Here is a 22,414-nt window from a genome sequence, read left to right as displayed (position 1 = left end):
AAAAAGGTGAACAGTCACATCTGTTCTCAGCTTATTCCAGACAAGAAGAGCAGCTGGAGATATAATGCTTCCTCTTTAGCCTTTCTAACAGAAAGTCTAGAGAAGGCAATAGTGAAGGGAACATAAATAGATAATAGATAAACTGTAGGATTTAACAAGAATTTGAACACTGTACAGGATATTTATTTGGAAGCATTCAAGGTCAGGCTGGATGGGACTGTAAGCAATCTGGTCTAGTGGGAGGTGTCCCTGCCTATAGCAGGTGGCTGGAACTAGGTGATCTTAAAGGTCCCTTCCAACCCAACCATTCTATGATTCTATGAAATAAAATGGAAAATGACATCAATAGTTCAATTTCTGCCTTAAGGTGAACTGCAGTTCCCGATTTCCCCTAAAATGCTCCTAGAGAAGAACAGACTTCTTTCTCTCCTCCTGGAGTCTTATCTTCTGTGTCCCACTGAACTTCTCTAATCCCAGAGGAGATCAAAATCCATCTCATTTCCCATTGTGGCTGACCACTGTTAATATAAACACATTCCAGCAAAACAGCGAAACCCTTAATGTGACCATATACCATACAGTACCACAGCAGATGTTTTTCAAGACAGCACAAATTGACATAGCATGCACAGTGCAGGGGAATAATCATTATAGGCCACAGGGAAGTCTAACGTTTGCATAAATTTCAGATTTAGGCATCTGTGATCTGCCAAAGGTCTGCTGTTAAGGCATTAGTTTTTGGTTGACTTTATGGTGTTTCCCAAACCAGAGCATGGGGGAAAACTATTATGCATTACATACTGTGTTCTGGAGTTGGAGTTTTCGGAGGGTACTGTTTTCCAAAACATAAAAAGATTTATTTTGCTCACTCCAATTGCCTTCCGCCTCCTCTGTCTTCACATTTGAAGTTATTTGCAACTACATATTGCAACTAAAGAAATTTTATTGAAGCAAAATCATTGCTAAAATTCAGGTGATAGCACCTCTTCAAATCAGCTTGGGCGTGTCGCTGATACAGCATTCTGCTACAACATTTTACCTTATCTTTGTAGTCTAAAACATGTATTTGAGGGTCCAAGATGTTTTACACAGCATCAGTTATAATTTAACTGGTAATCAGTAAAATGAGATCTTATAAAGAAGATGCAGCTGTAAAGTACCTCTGAGCAGCCCCTGGGAACACAGAGTATTGCAGTGCAATTTTTCCCTCAATTTCACAAACTGCCATAAATTTGGTTTCTAATAACAGCTTTAAGTAATCTAAAATGAGGGCATTTGGCTCCTGGCGTTGTTATGTAATGATATTTTAATAAGAGTTAATGCTCTTTAGAACACAGAGCAGTGTAATTATGTGGTTTTGAACAGCAGGCTCTATGCACAAGAATTTTCTCTCTTGCCTGTTTCACACTTCCTCACCTCATGTTCTTGGCTTGACCCTGTTTAATCCTGTAGAGGTAAGGAAATATCTGAACAAACGTGGCAATAATGAAATTAATTTCAAGAGGTTTAGGAACAAGCTATGATCTTCAGTCTCTTCCCTACCTTCTAATTCACCTGTGTTTTGTGTTGGTTTATTTTCCCTTTTTCTGACCTATAATATCTGTTTTCACACTTTCCCATCCATACTGATGCTGCACATACAGGTCCACTTATTCCATCATACACTTCAATTGAAAGTCTTTCTGGCACAGCCGGGCTTCCCTTGTGTGACAGTTCTTAACTGGGTAACTTCACTCTGACAAATGCACAGCAGCACGTGGGGCAGTTCCTCTGCCTTCACTTCATAAAGCCAGTATCACTTAGTTATCCTTCTCCTGCCCTCTCAAATAAAAATAACCTTATAGGCAGAACAGATAATCTAGAAATGATCTAGAAAATATATTGAAAAGACAAAAACTGGTGTAAAAATATAACTGAGAATTAGGGAGATGTTAGGTGAAATGTCTGTGATGGAAAGGAAGTGGATCAAAGTTTATCTGGCATGCCTCAAGCCTCATTTTCCAAACAATGCAAACAAGTATCTATGTATATATTTTGATCCTTACATGCTTTTCATTTTCTTCCTTTTAGGGCTTGCTTGTGGCGACTATATTCTGCTTCTTCAATGGTGAGGTATGTATCTACAACACAACAAGAGAAAAGAAACTTCAAAAATAGATAGGTGTTGATTGGTACAAAAATGAAGCATCTCGAATTACAAAATTCAAAGGCAGAGAAAGATATTTTTCAAGATCTGTATACAAGCAGCTCTGTGCATTTCTGAAATTTCTATGTGAATACCCCATTAAGTCAGGAAAGTCAGCAGCACCAAGTGCAGCACAGACGTGTCTCTCCCCCTTTCACCCACAATACCACACAAATTAGAGGTCAAAGTAAAGGATTAAAACACTAGTAAAAGACTCAAACAGTTGACAGAGCTACTACACATGGTAGCATTGTCAGAGCAGAGGAACCTGTAGGGCTGCAACTACTTTCCCTTCTTCGAAGATTAGTGCTGGCCTTTTTAAGGTCAGTAATTATCAAGCTGTAATTAAGGCTTGAGTTAAGCAGTTAAGGATGTCTCCCCTTCTCTTATAGCTTGATCAAATGTTTATACTTTCAAGTGTATCTAGGTCCACTTCACTAAGTTGTTTTTATAAAAATAGCTGTTTGTAACATGTCAAGAGCCATTTAAATTCCTCCAGTAAGCCATTTCCCAAAGATGGTAAGCTGTTGTGATACACTGGGACCATTTAACTGTAGAGAAATAAACCACAGCATTATCTCAGAAAAGCTGGAAATCCCTTTAAAAGTTTGCTTTGAATTCAGAGCAGATAGATTAGATACAGAACAAAATTTGCAATGCTAACACTCCGTACGTCACCCTACAGGGACATTCTTACTTTTGTTTATCCCTGTATGTTATTCTCAAGTAGTAATGATGTGATCATGCTGTATTTTTGATAGTGACTTGAAGCAAGTTATCCAACTGATAAGGTGCTACTGGCTGGTTTTCTAGCTTTCAGAATGGCAGAGTGTATTAAATTCTACCGTCTCTTGCTGACATCACTGTACACTTGCTTCTGGCTGACTCACCCTGTAAAGGTACACTGAAATGCAATAGTAAAAGAGGCCTCCCACAGCTTATGGGAGACATAAGAGGGAAATGGCAGAACATAAGTAGGTGAGGACACCAGAACTTAAAATGAAATAACAGTCATAAAGATCATATTATAGAAAGTCACACTCTCATGTCAGAGTTTAGACCATTTAAGCAAAGTTGGCAGACGTGCTATTCTTTTCTCGTATCATGTCCACCCCCAGAACCTGCAGGCTACCACCGTATTTCTTCTCTACTGTTATCACCTTCTGGCACAGTTCGGTCCCCATGCTCTGCACATGCAGCAGGACTTCTGGTTCCTTCTGGTAGGGAGAACATGGCATGAAAAATGAAGAGACAAGCCAGGCAATTCTTGAAACAGCATATCCCTATAGGACTGATTGCACAGCTTTGTACAGGCAGTGTGCCAGTATGTCCTCGCTTGCCTCCAGACAATGTTTTACACACAAATCCTTGCCTTCAGGATTGCTTTCTTCGTCCTTCCTTCCCCCCAGGGTCACCTTCAAGTTTTTCTGATTAGATTTTGCAAAACATATTTGCTTTATATTTTATAGCTTTAGGGCAAAAGGCCAATTACTCTGTAGTTCTCCAAATCTAATGAGAACATTTGTGCCTAAATTAAAGGTTGTAGCAGTGCTAAAATGAAGAAAAGCAACAATAAATAGCACTGAAAGCATACAGACCCTCAGTCACATCCAGAAGCCTTTTCGGCACAGCTGGCAGCCCATTGCCACCGCTGAAATGCACCACCCACCGCGTCACTGTGCTCACATCCACTGTTTGGTCTCCACAGACATTCAGTAAGCAGCAATAAGTGTCAGTGGGTGCCATTTTTTCTGCATGGAGGAATACAGTTCCACACCTTTGCTTCATGCACACATCCATGTCAGGCACCATTTAGTAAGAATGCCCCTCTGCTGCCATCTGTCACACAGCAACAAAACGTGATGGAATATGCAGAACCTGCAGAGTAGCAGCAGAATCATAGAACCATAGAACGATGAAGGTTGGAAAAGACCACTAAGATCATTTAGTCCATCAGCCCATCACCACCATGCCCACTAAGTCCCTCAGTGCCACACCTACACGCTTCTTGAAAACCTTCACCACCTGCCTGGGCAGCGCGTTCCAATACTTCACCACTCTTTCTGAGAAGAAATTTTTCCTAATTTCAAACATAAGCTTACTCTGTTGCTACTTAGGGCCTAAACCTAACCTAAATCAATCCTATTGCCCTAAACAGGCTAACACCAAGATGGCATTATGCACTGACAAAGGGAGAAGAGCTCTGAGTTCAGCTGCATAAGAGAACTAAGCTAAGCTAATTCCCTCCAGTCTCATTGTGTGCAGTACGACACAGACCAAAGCCACAATCTGGTTTTCAGTCATGGCAGGAGATTGTTTCCAGTCCACTGTATACATCCGTAGAGTATAGATGCTGTAGAGTAGAATTCAAAGTGGTTTGTCATGAGAAAATTCAGCACAGGGCAGGCAGATTAATTTTAGTAAGAAAACTAGATACTCAGGAATTTATTTTTTTCTACTGGAATATTTAACTTCAAGGCTAAAATGCATGAAGCTTAGCCAGGACAAACAGTGCTAAACTCGGTACCACCTGACAGTATTTTATGTTGAATTTGTTTGCATGCTACCTCACAGCCTCACTTTATTGCCATAAGCCTATCTATAGAAAGAAATGGAAAATTGCTAAAATGTCATCAGTCCCTCATTCATGTGGAAGAACACATAAACAATGGACTTTTCCAGGACTTTTTAAATGATTAATCTTCTCATGTATTTTCATGCAAAATCTTAGTGTTCAGCAGCTCTGTAGTTTCTCTGTCCAGTAACAACAGTGTTGTGCAGATGATACGAGGACTCTTCAGTAGTCTGCTCACCAGACCACATTTCCAGGTCTGAGATTACCTCTGGACTGCAAGACTGGCCAACACAATGGAAAGTCTCTTTGGAAAAAAAACACCACCAAATAACAGCCACATACCTCATGTGCCAAAGAGGCATGAATGGATAATGGAGAACAGGAAAACCTTTAAAGTCTTCAAGAGCAGAGAAAGCCAATTCAGGCTCCTCATTTCTCTGGGTTTCTCTTTTCTCCATCTGCAGTCACAGAGGAAAACATGGCAGGAGCCTCTGTGGTTGTTAGCACAGTATGGCTGGGCGTGTGATTTTCAGTAAGGCTGCTTGCACATTGAAATCTGTGCCTGAACAGTTTTAGTTGGCACTGAGCAGCAATCACCTGAGATCCTTGGAATCAGGGCAGAAATCTAGGTTTACTCATTGCTTTACCCAAGTGCAACACCTCATGTAGCCCACTAGCCAAGGGTGGCCAGACTCTTGTAGGTGCCAGCACTTGGAACGAAAACAGCTGTTCCTACCTGGTGCTCTCACTGCTCCACAGGGCCTGTAAGCCTTGACCAGTATCACTCCTATTGAAGGGATGTATCTGCTCCCTCCCAGTCCACACATACCGCAGCACCATTGCCTTCTGAGAACAAAACTGTAAGGGTCTCCTGGCAGACTTTGTTCTTCCTGCTTCATGTAACCATGGTTAACTGTTGTGCTTCATGTAGTTTCTAGGGTAACCAGACTACAGCATTCATATGGAGCACTGTGATGTTAAAAAGGCAGTATTAAAGATACTAAAACCTGTACAGGTTTCACTTTGTGCACTTCCTTATTATGTGATACAGCTGCAGTACTCTTCCACACAGTTAGGTTTTTTTCACTTATAAACTTTGGTGGTGATATGATACCACACATCCATGCATGCAGCCATTTCACTTCAAATCCTGGTATATAAGCTCTGTCCACAGCCCTGGTAATTACAGTCCCATTGTGACCATATATTTTTCTGTGCTTGATAGCTAATTAATCTACACTGACCATTAGTTTTCTTTTATTTGTGTGTTAGAAGGTAAATAGAAATTTATTTCTCTAGAGGATAAGAACTCTTAACCACTTTGCCTTGCGCTATGCGATAGCAAAATAGAGGTAGTATTGGAAACTGAGCATGGAGATACATAGCTTTCAGTTATTTTTAATGGACCAGTCCAGCAAATGTTTGTTTACTCAAGCAAGGAGTCATACCCGGGTCAGTGCAACTACTTGCATGAGTAAGGATTTATAGCATCAGTCTTCATCCCGTGGCTCGCTCCTTGGCTTAAAAATAAAAATCCAAAGCAATTGAAAAATCCATTTTTGGCACATTGTGTAGTCCTGCTGCACAGCCAGTGAGCATCTCAGGTTCACAGCAATTCCTTATGAAGTCTTGTCCTTATGTGACAGGGAACAGCTTTCTTGCAATGGGTGGGGAGTCAATCGAATTTTACTATATACATATCAATGGAGTGATTAGGATTGTGGAGTCACAGGAAATACTAAAGACATTGAGACCCACTTACATCAGTGGAAGGTACTGCTCTGCACAGAGCCTGGAGAGTGGCCCCAGAGCAGCTCACTGAGCAAGAATCACACACAGCTCTGCTGCAGCATGAGCACTTGAGCCCTGGGATCTGCATGTCTCTCCCGCTGCTGGAGGACTGAGTCATAGCACACTGTAATGGCACTCAGTTCCTGCCCTCACACTGGGGGAATAGGACAGCTGAACTGAATGGATGGAGCCCAGCTTTGCCCAATGCCTGCTTGCATCTCAGCACAGCCTTTGGGAAGGAACTGGAGGGCACCAGCACTCCCAAACATGCAGCTGGAGATGGGCTTCTTATTCCCTGGCAGGCCTCAGCAGCTTCAGTCACATCCTGGCACAGAGTAGAACATCACCCTTAATATAAATGTAGAATATAATGTTTTGCTCCTAGAGGATGAATGTCCAAAAGCTGAAATTCTCTGCTACACGGAGGTCTGTGACCAATGCTAGCTTTTTTGCCAGTGCAGAACCTCCTCTTGAACTACCAGTTAATCTGCATTAATGAACTGGCTCTGTCTATAAGATGAGCCTTGGCAAGCTCTTGAAGTATACTTTGCCAGTTTTATTCAAGGCTAAGTTTCCTCAAAATCATAGTGCATTTGCCATTCCAGGTGCAAGGATTCAGGTGCAGCATCAGAAGTCTTTTGATCTTCATTCCTACCTTCTCTTCCCTCTTCTCCCACTGCGCTGCACTGCTGTGTTCCCATGCAGCACTCTTCTCCACAATGACCTCCTATGGGAAAACCACCCCCTCCCTCTCTTCACAAGCAGTGACCACTGAAAAAACAATTGCTGCTGTGGGGTAGGCAGGAAGGGATCTCAGGACAGGGCATGAGCGAGTGCTTCTGCAGCTGGGAAGAGAGGGCAGAAGAGAGCTCCAGTCAAATTCCACGAGGCTCGGTCTGCCTATTTCCTTATCGTTGTCTTTTTTTTTTTTTCTTCCCTATTTTCTGCAGCAAGTTTTAAAAGTGCTAAAATTTCACTGGTTCTGATCATGCATTACCCTAACTTAACCTACCTTAACAGGTACAAGGGGCTTTGAAGAGGCAGTGGACACAGTACAAAACCCAGTGGGGCCAAAGGCGTCGAGAGCACTGCTCCACCAGATCAACCTCCTATACAGCAACGTCCATCACAGAGGTCCCTGTCTACCTGTACCATCATGACTCCAACAATGAGCAGCTCAATGGAAGATATGTAGACGACTCTGAACTTGTTGCATTGAAGTCTGGGGAGACATCAGCCTAGCTGGGCAGCAGCCACTGCAGACACACCATTTCATGTCCTGCTTGTGAACAAAGAGAGTAAAAGAGTGGGGAATCCAAGTGGAAGAGAGCAAGACTGGGTGACTGGACACATAGCATTCAAACCACATCAGCCTCTGACAGCAGCAGTACAGGGAATCTGGCACAGAGGTAGGAATAGCAGTTTATGCTTCTGAGCATGGATGTGCCTGCCAGGCCATGTCCTTCCTACACCTCCCACATCAAGTGATAATCCAGCAGCAGCAGCGCCAGGAGTGCACATCAAATAGGAAAGAGGGAACTGGTACCTGGCAACTGGAAACATTCCACACTTTTTGCTGTCAGTACTTTTCTTTAACAGCAGATTTTGATCTATCAACTTTTGCATGATATAACTGTCTTGCGGTCCTTTACTTTTCCCCATTTGAGGAACCTGGTGACTTCTGAAGAGATTTTGCACACTGCGAGACAAATCAAGCAGAGGAACAGAAAAACTCTTTCCAAAGTCCTCACATCTTCATGATCTCCAATAAATACCCCAACGTATCATCATCCCATTAGCAGGTGCATAAAACAAATGATGGTAAAGCTGTAGTTGTATATTGAGATCTCAGACACCCTCAAAAAAAAAAAAAAAAAACAGCCAGATCTCTCACAAGTCCTGAAGGCATCTGAAAATAATTTCTTTTCAGCAATACAGGTAGTTCAAAAGCATCCATAGGAAAAATTGTCACCCAATTACTCAACCCAGAACTCATCATTAAGGCATGATTCTTTCATTCTGAATAAACTGGGAAATTTGTTTCAAAATTTTCTTTAATAGCCACTCAGAGATGAATGCTAAATGAGTGGTTGCCTCTAACAAATTTATGATCATAGCAGTAAAGGATCCCTTGTAAGAAATAAGGAACTAATGTCACAGCACACAGAACTGTTTTTACAATCTGTTTGCTGTTCTGACTCCTTTACCATTGAAAGTGACAATTTCATGTGTGAGTCTGTCACCAGGAAAACAAGGTGAATGTGCAGTTTGGGAAGTAATGAGCACCTTTTATCACACATTCAAAGCATTGTTAGAGTCTGTGTGATCATTGAGGCAGAAATCAGGTGAGGGAGTGTTGATTTGGAGTTAGAAGTTATTGTACTGTCTCTAAAAAATTTTGCAAATCACAGAAGGAAGACAGTAGGTGAATTTCCTTCAGAAAGCTTAACAAAAAGAATCTGCAAGCAGCAAGGACAGCAGCAAGGAAGTTTAGCAAGGCTGTGACTCCTCCAGCATTTTATCCATACAGTGTTTAATGAATACAATACCATTCCTTTTTGCATCTTTGGCAAACTCTCCTGAAGATCTCCCACTCCTTTACCTTTTGTTTAGATGTGTACGAGATATTTATTCCAAAGGCTAACACGGTACTCACCACAATCTTTAGTTTGAAGGAAGTTGGGAAGTTATTGGTACTCCTTTGTTTTCTCTGCTAATCATTTATGTCTGATGCTTCCAGCCCAGCCCACTCTGGAAGATGTATGCAGTCATGCAGGAGGCACTTGTGCATTTCAAGTGTCTGAATGCCAACTCTGAGGTAGGTGCTGCAAAAGTGCTGCCCTATATGGCAGGTGAACAGAACAAGACAGCATGCCATCTCTTAAACTACAGTTGTATTCATGTAGGATTTCCTTCATTGATGTAAGATTTTTTTTCCTTCACATTCTTGCTGTGATTCAATCCATAATGTTCTTTCTGCTTAGCATTGCCTAGGGTACTTAAAATATCAAATATTAAAATAGGTTAGAATAGCCTTAATTCCATATCTTGTCAGATATAATAAAGGGAGAAAAGTTGCAATGAAGTGGCTGAGCTCAAAGTAAATTCATTTGTAGTTTTAAAGGCTCAGACTATCCCTCACTGGCACATCTAGACCTTTCAGTATTCATCTGCAAATTTTAAGTGGAGACCTGCTGAATGTGTCCACCTACTTGAGCTGCACAGAGCCTATGAACTGGAACCATGTACCCACACACAGGAGGGAAACCAGAGCTTCCTCCTCGATGCTGCAGCCACAGAACAAGATCTTGGGAACAAGCAGTATGTGCAGTTCATCACATGGTTGATCTAATGGAACAGCTGCAAGAAAATAGAGCCCTGTGTATTCATTCAAGCTACGCTTATTCTTCAAACTTAAAGAACATAAAGGCAATTTTTTTTTTAATCAGTATTCCACATATTGCTGTTTCTACCAGTGAACAGTAGAAAGAGAAAAATGTAATAACAAAGTGGCTCTGCTGCGGATGCTGTGTTTCTGAATGGTTTGAGGCACACCATGTTTCCCAGGAGAGCTCCAGAAGTCAATGTTAGTGTCTGAATGCACAGATGAGCTGATTGTGAAAGAAATGTACATAACGCAGAGAGTTTAATAATGATCATGTACACAAAAGTAAAAGCTGTGTATGTACAAAATTGAAATGCTTTCCTATTATACTGGTTGGGTTGTTTGTTTTTTTTTTTTCTTTTTTATTTTTATTTACTAGTCATTTTTTCTTGCTCTATTCAGTAGAATGCTCTGAAATGCCAAATTTAGGATCTGGGGTTTTAAGATTTACTTTTTAGTCTCAGGGGGTGAACACGCTGCATGGTTATGTGGGTCTTTGTGGCAGTGGTGGTTTCAGTGGAGTGACAGCTGCTTGCAGCCACTGAAGATTCAGTGTTCCACACGCACTGAGTTTCTTGTTGGAATCACCCTGGGATTAATTTCAAATCCAAACTTTTTTCCCCCACTGAAAATGCCATCTTTCTTCATCTCAGAAATAGCCTGAGATGTCATCATTGCACATGTAAGGTGAATTTCACTTCTTGTTTTATGAAAAGCACCATACACTAATGACAGTAATACCGGGAGCTCTGGTATGGCCTGAATAATTACAGTGTCTTGGCAGTAGGGAGTCCTGTCACTAATACCTTCACCAGAACAGCAGAAATGAATAAGTTAAGTATTGATGTAGCAGAAATTTGGAAGGGAGCAGTGCTTGGACCAGTGGATTTAAGGTATATTTTCAGAGGAAAACAGCTTTACGCTGGGCAACACTGCTGTGCCTGTTTTCTCTCTGACACTGCACCCAACACGTGAAAACTCAGTTGAATGAACATTTGCTCTGGAAGAAAGGTTTGTGCAGTTTCTCTGAACAACTGAGTCTATCAGAAAGATGATGCTTGTTATTTATTAAGTTCAGAATCAGCACGAAAGAAATGGGATGCCTAAAGTGTGCCCTGCTGTTTTTTTTCTACTTTGATTTGCTTAACAAATGTGTTTTAGCTGAAATAAAAGAGCAACAAAGGCAGGACAATTTTCTGTATACGAGTCTGAAAGCATTTCCACTGCTAAGTGCTGATGTATTTATAACTTAGCAACATAACTCTGCCTTGGGTTGAAACTACCCATACCAAGCAGGTGAATTTCATCCTCTCTTTCCCAAATCCTCCTCCATCCTTTGCCAGCCTTACCATACCAAATTGGAGCCATTTTTCAAAGATGCAAATCGTAAATGCTAACAGCATGGAAGACTCTGCATTTCCAGTGCTTTGAATTTTAAAAGTCAGATGTATCCTCTTGAAGCTACATATGCATAGTTATTCAATTACTGCTCAGAAATAGAAGCGTTCGTAACCTCAAACTCATTTGCATTGAAGCAGCGTGATCCCAGGCCAGTGAGTCTGTGCAGCATAAGCATCACAGCTCGTGGCCATGTTGCTTGGACATTTAGTCTTAGCTACATGGAGGAAATGGGAGACTTTTCAGCTAATGGTAGCAGCAAGCAGAATTATGCTTTCCTGGGGCAGCTGGGCCTTTGCTGTTGTGCTTGCTGCAGAAACACCCTTTTCAGAGGGACTTGGCACAAAAAAAGCATGTGTCCTAAAAAGGAAATGTCATCAGGCAGCAGTGAGAGGATGCCAGACCTCCAGTTAAAGGAATGCATCACCTCAGGAGAAAGCACACAATCAGCAATACGTACAACTACCCAGTGAAATTCACACCCCAGGCAGCCCTAAGACTCAGGAAAGTGCCAGAGTTATGGCCCTCTGAACAACTCCTGGTTTTGGTGCCTGTGCTAACTACAGCACCTCAAAGGGTTTTACTCCAAAGTATCATCATCACAAGCTGCAAGTCCCTGCAGTATTTTGCAGGTACTCCCAGGCAATTTACAAACTTATGTTGAAGCACCCTGTGAGTGCTCAGTGTGTCATTAAGAGCAAAAAAGTATTTCTCAGAGTTTCCAGAACAGATCACTGTATAATCAATGAATATAGAGATGCTATAATTATGAAATAAACAAGAGAGTTTTACAAAGCAGATTATAATAACAAAAAGGGAATAGATAGAATGCTTAGAATGCTTACCCACATCCCAGGCTCACTGCAAAACTCCAGAAGAGGGATCTCCTGAAGAGACCCTTCCTCACTGGTAGTCAGCCCTTAAATGGGTCTAGGAGAGGTGCAGCCAGGCTCCACCTCTTTGGGCAGCACAGATGAATTGCCTTCACCTGTGCTCCCATGGCTGACTCAGTGCTCACCTCAGGTGATCAGAGGTTCAGATGTGATTCAGTAGTTCCCATACATTCACTATGTTCCTCTCAGGATGGTTGCTCTATCCAGTAAAATCAAATGGCATGAACGTGACACAGTGCTTCAGAAAAGAGAGCACTGCGGTAAGATGACTAACTGGGGTGCTGTATGAGACTGTATGAAACACAGATAGGTACAGATAGTGCAGAGATGGTGTAGGCAGAGGGACCGTGCAGGTGGCCTGGCAGCCTCCTGTCCACACTGATTTTCTGTGATTTCCTAACAGCAGAGGTAAGCACCGAGCTCTTACTGGGGCAGGAAGGTGCTCAGCTCTCATTATATGCCAAGATTTTCTTCATAATCTGATGTCTGGATCACACAAACCTATGGTTAAAAGAAAAAAAAAAGAGAAAAAAAAAAAAAGAAGGAAAATCCCAAAAGATGTCTACACTGCTTTTAAGAATCTAGTTCCTTTCCTTTCCTCTCATTGTGAGTAAATTTGGCTTTGAGCAGTAATGGATGGAGGTTGCTTCATGTGATGCCGACGTGCAGCCCCTTCAGTGCTTGAGATCCAGTGCAGGATATCTAAGTGTGGAGATTTTAGTTTGCCTAAATGCATTCAAGGGAATACAGCTCTTTCCCTCATCTGTATTTCTCTCCACCAACACAAAAGTGTTAAACCTCCAATCTGTGCATCCCAAGGATGAGCATTTCTCCATGAAATTTGCACCTCACATTGACCTGCTGTTGATTCAGAATGTCAGACTGAAAGGGGTGTGTTTTAATCCAGACTTGCTCCTACAATTCAGATGCTTGTCCCATGTTGGTTTTTTATTTAAAAAACAAAATAGAAATTATGGAAATGGGGAGTGCAGATTTAAAACTAAATTAGGGATAAAATTCTGAGTGCACTAATCAATCTTTTTGAGGAGAATAAAATCACCTCTCTCTTTTTTAACTAAATGTAATCATGTCACCGGGGAAAGCAACAAAGCAGCGAACTTTTGTACTTATATATAATTATATATAGGAATATGTGATATATATGCATATATAGACTTAGAGTGGAGTACAACCCCATTGTCCTCCCAGAGCAGAAGAGATGGGGGAGGACTGTGGGGCAGAAATGAGGCACAGCTTTCCTGAAGCAGCTTGATGCTTTCTGGGATCCTACACCAAGCCTGGCCACCTGCACTCCAAGCCTCTGGATGTGGGAGCACCATGCTGGTGGATGACCAGGAGGGCTGAGCCCAGAGATGCTGCCCATGCTGTGTTTCTTAGCTTGCTAAAACAATGCTAAACTACTGAAGGGCTGCTCAAAAAATGAGCAGGAATAATCTTTCCCAGCTATATCACCTACAGGTAATCTCACTAGTGGCACCAGCATGAGACTCACTGTTGTGGAGAACTGACATCAGCATCGCTGGCACAGAAGATTTCCTATTTCACAGTGTGCTGCATAATGCAACAGAAGTTCTTACTGACTTCAGCAATGTAGCTGAGGATAAGCTTTCTTTTTGATTTTAGAGGTTGTCTAAATATCTAGCAAACATTGACAACAGTCTTGCCATTGTATTTAACACAAGAGGTCCCAGTCCATCAGTATTATGCTGTGTATACACTGACTGAGGTAAAAAGACACTGTATTTCTGTATTTTTGGTAGTGAAATATCTCTTTTTGCACCGTGTTTATATGCTAAATGTATTCGACAGACTGCACAAGTTACATGACATGACTATTAATGTGTGTTTTTCAGCATTATAGTTACAAACAATTGTTTTGCATCAAAATAACAAATAGCAGCTTCTGAAAGATCCAAATAAAAAGAACAAGAAAGAGGCACTCCCCAGTCCGTGCTGGCCATGTAGAAAACCTTGTGAGGTGAAGCCCCTTGTAGCCCACTCTCTTCCTTCGCCTCCTGGAGATGTCTTTGGTTCTTAGAACACAAGGGCAGCGTACCTCAGTGCGGATGGAGGCACCAGGGTGCTGCACTGAGAGGTGCTCCTGGGACCTCAGCAAGTTGTGATGCACTGGAACAGGTTGCCCAAGGAGGTTGTGGATGCTCCATCCCTGGAGGCATTCAAGGCCAGGCTGGATGTGGCTCTGGGCAGCCTGGTCTGGTGGTTGGCAACCCTGCACAGAGCAGGGGGTTGAAATGGATGATCAAAGTGGTCCTTTTCAATCGAGGCCATTCTATGATTCTATGACACAGCAGGTGTGGGAGGAGCTGTGTGGCTCTTCCCATATACATAGACATGAGTTTCCTCCAGTGTGTGTGTTTTTAATGAGGGAGCCTGAATAAGTAAAGTAGACCAAATTCTGCCCCGTTTAGGCTGTGTGGGCTGGCTGAGCAAGTTGAGGCCAATAAATGAGCAGGAAATAGCTGAAGAAAAGATTTTGCTCCTTGAATTCTATTTTACTAAAAGCATTTTTATTTTACGATCTCTTTTATTGCCTTTGGATGTATGGCAAATACTTATCTCCCAAGGACTTGACCGCTGTGCTCACAGAAGGCTCTGCAGTCACTGAGGGGAGGTGCCCCTGGCAGAGCCTGTGGCTTTCAACTGGCGGCAACCCCAAGCAGTCATGGGAGCCACAGTATGAGTATGTCCATACAAAACAATCCATGCTCTAGGTGCAATCTATTCTGCGGCCTTCACTTTTCCAAAGGAGGGATTGCAAGGATTTTTCATTTTCTTCCCCTGCTGTACAGTTTCTCTGATGAAAGACTCCTTGGGAACTCAGAGTTAGTAAAGATGTGAAGGATGGCTGGTCCCTCCAGACTGCCATCACGCAGCCACAGAAAACTGTTTGTCGTGACTTGTCAGGTTTGGGAAAATGCCAAAGAAAAATGACTGCATTTCCCCTTGCTAGACACAGCAGTTTTGGTATCAATTCCTCTTTATACAAGGATATTGTGAACCAAAGTCGCTGTTCTTCATCCACAAAGCCCATTTACATCACAGAAGTGCAAGAATCCTTGAGTGAAGAAGAATGCATCACTTGCTAACAATGCACTTCAGCAGAACAAATGAAGTTTTATTCTTAGCACTAAATCAGCCATAGGCTTTCAGGTATCAAAACATATAAAACCTGGATATATCTTAAGAGATTCCCTGTGTATATGAAATTTTTCTGTTTTCTTCTGTTTTTTTTTTTTTAGATTTGTATCTAGATTAGATATCACTGTGATGGAAAGTTTTGTGCTTTCAGCTTTTATTGGCTCATGCTCGAAATGCATGGTTCACAAAACTGAAAATTCACAAGTGGGAATTCCTGTCTTGGCAAAGCTGAGTCTAAAAGCCAGAAGCTCATTCTACATGACTGATACGAATGGAAAAATAGTCCTGATTGAATTATGCCTTTGTTTTTTATACACCAGGAAATTCACACCTACTATCATTAATCCATAAGCTATTTGTGATTGTAAGCCAATTATTCTGCTGTGTTGTGTGCTGTACATAAGCTCACCCTGCCTGTAAATAATCCTTCATATGTAGAAAATCTTATGAAGAAATACTGCCTGAAGATGTGAGTGAAATCTCAGACTTACGGAAACCAACTGCAACAGCTGCCTGAGTTCTACGGAAACCCAGATTTCACCCTCTCCAGCCCCTGTTTTATCATGGATAATGGCTATGGTTGGTTTGGAGAGTTGCTGGTGCCTGGTGGGGCTGTGCTGAGCTGAGTGTCATCTCTTCTCTTTTGGTTCACTTTGTGTTGTACCAGAGTGTTTGACTTGTCATTTCTTTGATGTTGAACTGAGCATTCGGGATATTTTGGCTTTGTGAGAGGCTTCTATTTTTTCAATAAAAGTCAGACTAATTTTAAAGCTGGTGTAATGTCTTTCCCTCTTAACATCCCAGCAAGTTCAGGGCAAGCAGGTATAAATAAATAAATACATTATCTAGTAGCACAATAGCATAAAAGTCATGTAAGAATCCATTAAAATTAAGCAAAAACCTGTGGTTACGACGCTGATTTCTGTGCTCAGCAGACCTGTGATTGGCTCACATCCCTGCCACAACTTACTGTGTGGCCCCGAGAAAATCGTTGCGGCCACTAAAACTACATCTGAAAGATTTAGGTTTCCTACACGCAAAATTTATAGTTCTCTTCTAAGCATGTTTTCATTGGTAAAAACTTCAATGTGTGAAATCATTTCATTGCAGACACCTATAAAATTGCCTCTAAGTCCCACTGGAAAAATACATTGTTCAAATATTCCTGGGTAGACAAACTGCCATGCATGTGACAGTTAGCTCAGGCCAAAGTTCCCACAAAAGCCGCTGAGGAAAATCTGTCCCTTCATTCTTCAAACCCCACATTGCAAAGTTGCTTCCTGGCCAGAATCCTGATCAGAATTTTGTGCCAAAGTCTCTTTATTTGTAATTGTGCTCATCAGCCAAGAGCTAATGAAATTCTTCCCTCTGACTATGAATATTACAAAATACTTAAAACATTCCGAGGCATGCAAAGAAAAAATGTTCAGCAGTTGTTTATAACATATAGCCCTGTCTTGATGATCCCTCTGGAGTGCTGTGATTTAGAGACTACACACAAATGTACCTTTATGGAGCACCACCCTACCAGAAAGGACTTAGGGGTACTGGTGGATGGCAGCTGGACATGAGCCAGCAGTGTGCCCTCACAGCCCAGAAAGCCAACCATATCCTGGGCTGCATCAAAAGAAATGTGGCCAGCAGGTCAAGGAGGTGATCCTACCCCTCTGCTCTGTACTGTGAGACCTCACCTGAGTGCTGCTTCCACGTGTGGAGTCCCCAGTACAGGAGAGATGTGGACCTGTTGGAGCGTGTCAGAGGAGGGCCACAAAAATGATCCAAGGGATGGAACGTCATGAGAAGAGAAGGCTCTGGGGAGACCTGAGAGAGGCCTCTCAGTACTTTTACACACATACCCCTCCTTTAGAGGGCGGCTGTAAGAAAGAAGGGGACAGATTCTTTAGCAGGGTCTGTGGTGATAGAACAAGGGAGAGTGGTTTCAAACTAAAGGAAGGGAGATTTAGATTGAATATAAAGAAGTTTTTACAATAAGGCTGGTGAGGCAGTGGAACAGGTTACCCAGAGAAGTGGTAGATGACCCATCCCTGAAGACAGTCCAGGTCAGGCTGGATGGAGCTCTGAGCAACCTGATGAGTTTTAGGTACATCCCCTGCTCATTGCAGGCGAGTTGGACCAGGTGACTTTTAAGGGTCGCTTCCAATTCAAATGATCCTATGATTAAATATTCATGACTTACACAGATTTTACACCTATGGTCCCAATCACCCAATTGGTGTTCTAGTGGTGTTCAGTTTCAAGCTATACCAGGTAGGGGATTCAGCTCTTAGACTTTATGTAGTTCTCCAGCAAACAGTTCAGTGAGAGGCAGCTGTGAGGCCTGGCTGAATTACACATACCTTTTGAATGCTTCATGCAGTTGAGAGATCGAAATCCTTCATTTATTAGGTACATCTATATATAAATTTAAAAATGCACCAATGAGAATATCATATGCCTGCAATGCATATATCTGCATGCTTTGCTAATAGCCTTTTGATGATAATTTTCTCAATCTCTTCCACGAAACTGCCTCTTTCTGGACAATGAGGCAACACTGAAAATCACTGTGGGTACTGTCAGTGATGAACTCACCGAAATCAAAATCTCCTTAGTGTCCCACTGATTTAGTGAACACGTGTCTATTGTCATAAGGACAAAACAGAAATAGGCAATGCATATTTATACAGTGTCTGAATGTTGGCAGCCCACAGAACAGCAAAGCCTGAAAGCCCTTTCCCAGATTGGTTCTCGAACATTCACAAACACCAGTTCCTCAGCAGAATTCTTTTTGGCAAAGGTGTTTGTCAGTTTGCCAAGACAGATCTACTTCTGAAGCAATCCAGCCAAGCTGCACAACTCAGCCAGCATAGGAAGACATTGGAAGAGAAAAATATGTCCTGGCCCAGAACAATGTATATTATTAAGAAATGCTTCACATTAAATGAATTATCACCAGTGAGCAACGAACACAAATAATATTAGGCAATGACATGTGCATGTGATACAATGGTGGTCAAATGCATGCTAAGAATATTTGCAGCTAGCCAAGGGACAAAACCTTTCAGTGGCACCTCCTTATTGTCAAGCTGCTCAGGGGAAGCTGCAGCATTGTTATCCACCAGGTTCCCTGGGCTGACAAAGGTACCTCACAGACAAATGCTTTTTTGGCATCAAACATATCTTGCCCTTATTTCATAAGGTGTTCTGCATCTAAACAGTATCTGCAAAGAAAGAGGAGAAATACTTTTTTTTTTTTTTCATATCCTCTGGAAAAATCGCAAGAAGAACAGGCATCGACGAAGAGTCACACATTAATATGTTGGAACTGGAAAGTCTCTTGTCATGTGGGAAACAGATGTCTGTCTTGTGAGGTGCTTTAAGGACAGGCTGGACAAGAGAAATCTAAGCTATTAGAGATGGACCTAATTGTTGTCTTTGGTAATATTATGATGACAAATAAATACTTGATATCAATATCCCATTTTCAATGGAAGAGTTCCTCTCCAAGCCTCAAGTATTAACTCATCTTCTGGAGTTTTGCTTTGAGTTTCTCCCAATAATATTGCCTATCCCTACCCATGTCTTTCATAATGTCACTAGTAGTTCTATCTAAAATATAGAATACTTTCAAATGTGGTTACAATTTGCCAGCAACAGACTAAGAGGATAGCTCCATTTCCAAACTGAGATGCACTCTGATACACCAGAATTTTGTTTTGATTTGTTTATAAGTTTTGTCATTTCTATTTTTTACTGTTTTCAGATGTCTTTCTGAGGTTTTTCTATCCTGCAAGACACTAGTGACTTTCACAAATAGCTTTTGAGTATGAATGAATTTTTCATTGCCATAGACCACTACAAATTTTTGCTCATGAATTTTAAGGTAACAAGTGAGGTGTGGTTAACTTTCAGATTGTTTGACACGTAAGATTTGCCTGAAGTCTTTTACGTGATACAACAACCAAGAAAGATGAGCTCTTCCAAGTTATTTTGGAACTTTGAATTTCCAAACTTAATTGGAGGACTCACTGTAGCTAAGAAAATCATTAGAAAATCATCCCACCAGCCCTGTTAGGTCAAATGTCCTACTTGAACAGTATCTTGTTTTCCCAAACAATTTGATAGACCATGAATAAAGTGCTTATGATGGACCATGAATGAAACACTTATCAACATTATTATGGAGTAATTATCTCCAAACCAAGACTCTGAACTTTAACAAAGCAGAAACAAAACAGTGAACACTTTTGTCGTCTAATCTTAAAGTAATCCACCAAATAATACAGCATAGCTGGATGGGTTCATACAGATCCATAACATCTTTGTGCCTACAGCTTTTTGTTTCTGACCCCAAATTTCCCCTCAAATATATACTCTTCCCTGTCAGGAAAGTCCTCAACAACTCGCACTGCTTTCTGCTGGAGAGCGTTCTTCTTTTTGCCTTTCTGAGGCTGTTTTAACCAGAGACATTCTGCTTGTCATAAAAAGTGCTGGTATATTTCACTGGCAAGTAGAATCCTGAGCCAATCTCCATCATCTTTTTTTTTTTTTTGTGGGGGTTGGAATCTATCTACACCACTGGTGTGTTAGCTGTTAGCTATCCAGAACAGACAAGGGCCTGCACATTTTTCCTACACATTTCTATTTTTTCAAAACCAAGTTCCTTTGGATTAAACACCTTGTAAAATATATCTGAAATCAACAGAATTTTGCTATTTTTATTATACTTCAAAAATAACGGCTCATTGAACTCCTTGAGAAATATATCTGTCTTACTTAGTAATAAAGCCAATTTCCAGTGTGGTCAAATTAGAAGCAGCTGAAATATTAAACTCTGTTTTCCAATATGGAAACTACAATAAGAAAAATACTTCATGACAACTGGTACTATGAAGCAGCCAGTATTACAAAGGAATAGTGGTAAAATATGGTGGTCGAATACATATGGTCTTTTTGCATTTTACCAGGAATTCAAAATGCAAAAGTCATACTGGAATCAGGCATTGGACATATTTTCTTACAAATTAATTTTTCATTCCTTCCTCTTTCTGAAAACTGCCATTGTTTTCCAAATTCACTGCTATACCTGGCTCCACCAAAATGCCTGGATTTCCTGAGACCCTGCGCAGGAGTTCATCTATCTCACTTCTTGGTCTCTTTACCAATGGCATGTTCTTATTAGTCTCATATTTTCTCTGACACTGAAAGCCATTGTCTCTTCTTGTTGATTTGGCTCTGGTATCAGGTTCTCACAGCCCTAGGAGATGTGTGGTTTTACTTTTGTTTCATGTTTGTTTATTTGTTGTTGTTACTTTTTCCTTCTTAAGAAAGGCCAGACAGTTCCCTCACAGCTCAAATACAGATTAGAGTGATTACAATAACCTGAACCCAAACAGCTGGGGCCATATGTCAGATTCTTGGGAGCTATGAAGAGTTTTCTCCGACAATATTTAGCGCTACAGATCTCAGAGAATGATGTGAGCACAGGTTCTTCTCTCTGGAGAAGGTGCTGACTCCTTTAATTATAACACCACAAAACAAGAAATAAACTTTTTATTACAAAACACTCTTTAAATCCTGTTGTATTTATAACATATCCATGAGGCAGAATACTGTATGCTAGATTTTTATTTTTCAGGCTTGTCAGGGATTGAGAACTGGAGTGCCAGCACTGCTATGTGATGCACACCCTGTGCAGAGGATTACATACCCACCTTCATCACAAGCAGTCTGCCAAAAGTTGAGACAACCTCACTGAGCTAGTCCAAAGGCTTTGGAAACTCATAAATTGATCTTCTGATATCTGAGTGCAACTGGGCAAGCAGGATTTAGCAACTTTGAATTCTCTCTCTATATAAGTGGTCTCAAATAGAGCCTTTTTCCCATTTAAAAAGCCAGGTTTGAGAACTTTCAAACCCACTAGCATCACTATCCAGAAGCAATTTGGCTACGTGAAGTTGATGTTGACAAATATAAAGTTACCTGTTTTTATTTTGTTGGAGTTAGAAGTATCTCTGAAGAAAAGAGAGAGCACTTCAACACACCCAAATTCCTTCACCAGAATTATTAATGTTGTCTTTCACTTCATCTGTATCTGGGCTTTCTTTTGATGGTCAGTGAGAACTGGATATTTTGAATTTTGTATTTTGTATTCCTGCCAGACATCACAGCATCCTTCAATGTTCATCATTATATTTCAGGATCTATCTGACATATAGGGTAGGGTAGGGCAGGGTAGAGTAGACTAGACTAGAATAGAATAGAACAGAAGAGCCTTCTCCCTAAAGAGCTCACACCCTGTTCACAGAGTCTCAATTTTCAGGCAAAGTGAACTGCAGATGACTTAATACCCTCTGAATGAGCAGAGTGGTTCACCAAAATTATATTTTGATGTAATTAGGCTCTTTTCCATTAAAAATAACTGTCTGGCCACCCTCCAGGGATGAGGTGATTCTTCGGCTGGTTTTGTTTTGGGCTGTTCTTAATTAGCTAGCACCTTGTCTGCACCAAGATTTCAGCCTCTACAGCCTTGCTCACAGCCACTCTCCACCCCACCCTGCAGAGTGGTGCTTTTCTGCCTGAAGTGGTTTGTTTTATGAAAGTGCCAGCAGAGGTTAACACTTCATTAACAAATTCCACTTCTTTAAGGAAACATTTTACATTTGCTAAAATTTATCGCTTCCTAATTAATTCCTCTGTCATCTCTTTTTTTCCACAGTGCCTCAGCCAGGCAAGTATAATTTTTAACAAATTAAAACACACTGTATTTTTGTGTTAAAGCTGCAGGTATATTGACTCTATCTTTCTGATGTGTGTTATTCTGTGCCATCCTCCTCTTCGGACAGACTCATTATCTAGAAGGAATGGCAAGTACTTCTAATCAGACTAGTCTTAATTTATTAATTTATGAATACTTTAAATTTTCTCTCCCAGCTCAATAGCCTTTTCACACACTCAGGTTGAGTTGTAGCATCTTGATATTTTCTCTAAACATAAGTAGTTACAAA

The 22,414-nt window shown here is 41.2% G+C and overlaps 1 protein-coding gene and 1 long non-coding RNA gene across 4 annotated transcripts in view; one reads left to right on the top strand and one right to left on the bottom strand.

The window, feature by feature from the left end:
• CALCR (calcitonin receptor) overlaps positions 1–7,808 on the top strand; it is a 129,142-nt gene extending 121,334 nt beyond the window's left edge. For both annotated transcript variants that reach the window (XM_048951761.1, XM_048951762.1), the window contains exons 12-13: positions 2,071–2,112; positions 7,572–7,808. In XM_048951761.1, the coding sequence (XP_048807718.1) occupies positions 2,071–2,112; positions 7,572–7,793 (264 nt within the window). In that variant the 3' untranslated portion in view covers positions 7,794–7,808. The remainder of the gene's footprint in view (positions 1–2,070; positions 2,113–7,571) is intronic.
• Positions 7,809–16,159, bottom strand: LOC125696284 (uncharacterized). Of its 2 annotated transcripts, XR_007378263.1 has the most exons (4): positions 12,180–16,159; positions 9,764–9,911; positions 9,208–9,549; positions 7,809–8,408 (listed from the first exon to the last, which is right to left on the bottom strand). It is a non-coding gene; the product is annotated as an uncharacterized LOC125696284 (long non-coding RNA). The 2 variants fall into 2 exon arrangements; XR_007378262.1 differs by having other exon boundaries at positions 8,296–8,408; positions 9,208–9,911.
• Between the last annotated feature and the right edge of the window lie 6,255 nt (positions 16,160–22,414).

The sequence above is a fragment of the Lagopus muta genome, chromosome 7 (assembly GCF_023343835.1).
Source record: "Lagopus muta isolate bLagMut1 chromosome 7, bLagMut1 primary, whole genome shotgun sequence".
Lineage (NCBI taxonomy): Eukaryota > Metazoa > Chordata > Aves > Galliformes > Phasianidae > Lagopus > Lagopus muta.
Note: the sequence above shows the minus strand (reverse complement) of the source record. Positions and strands in the feature narration are given on the sequence as shown.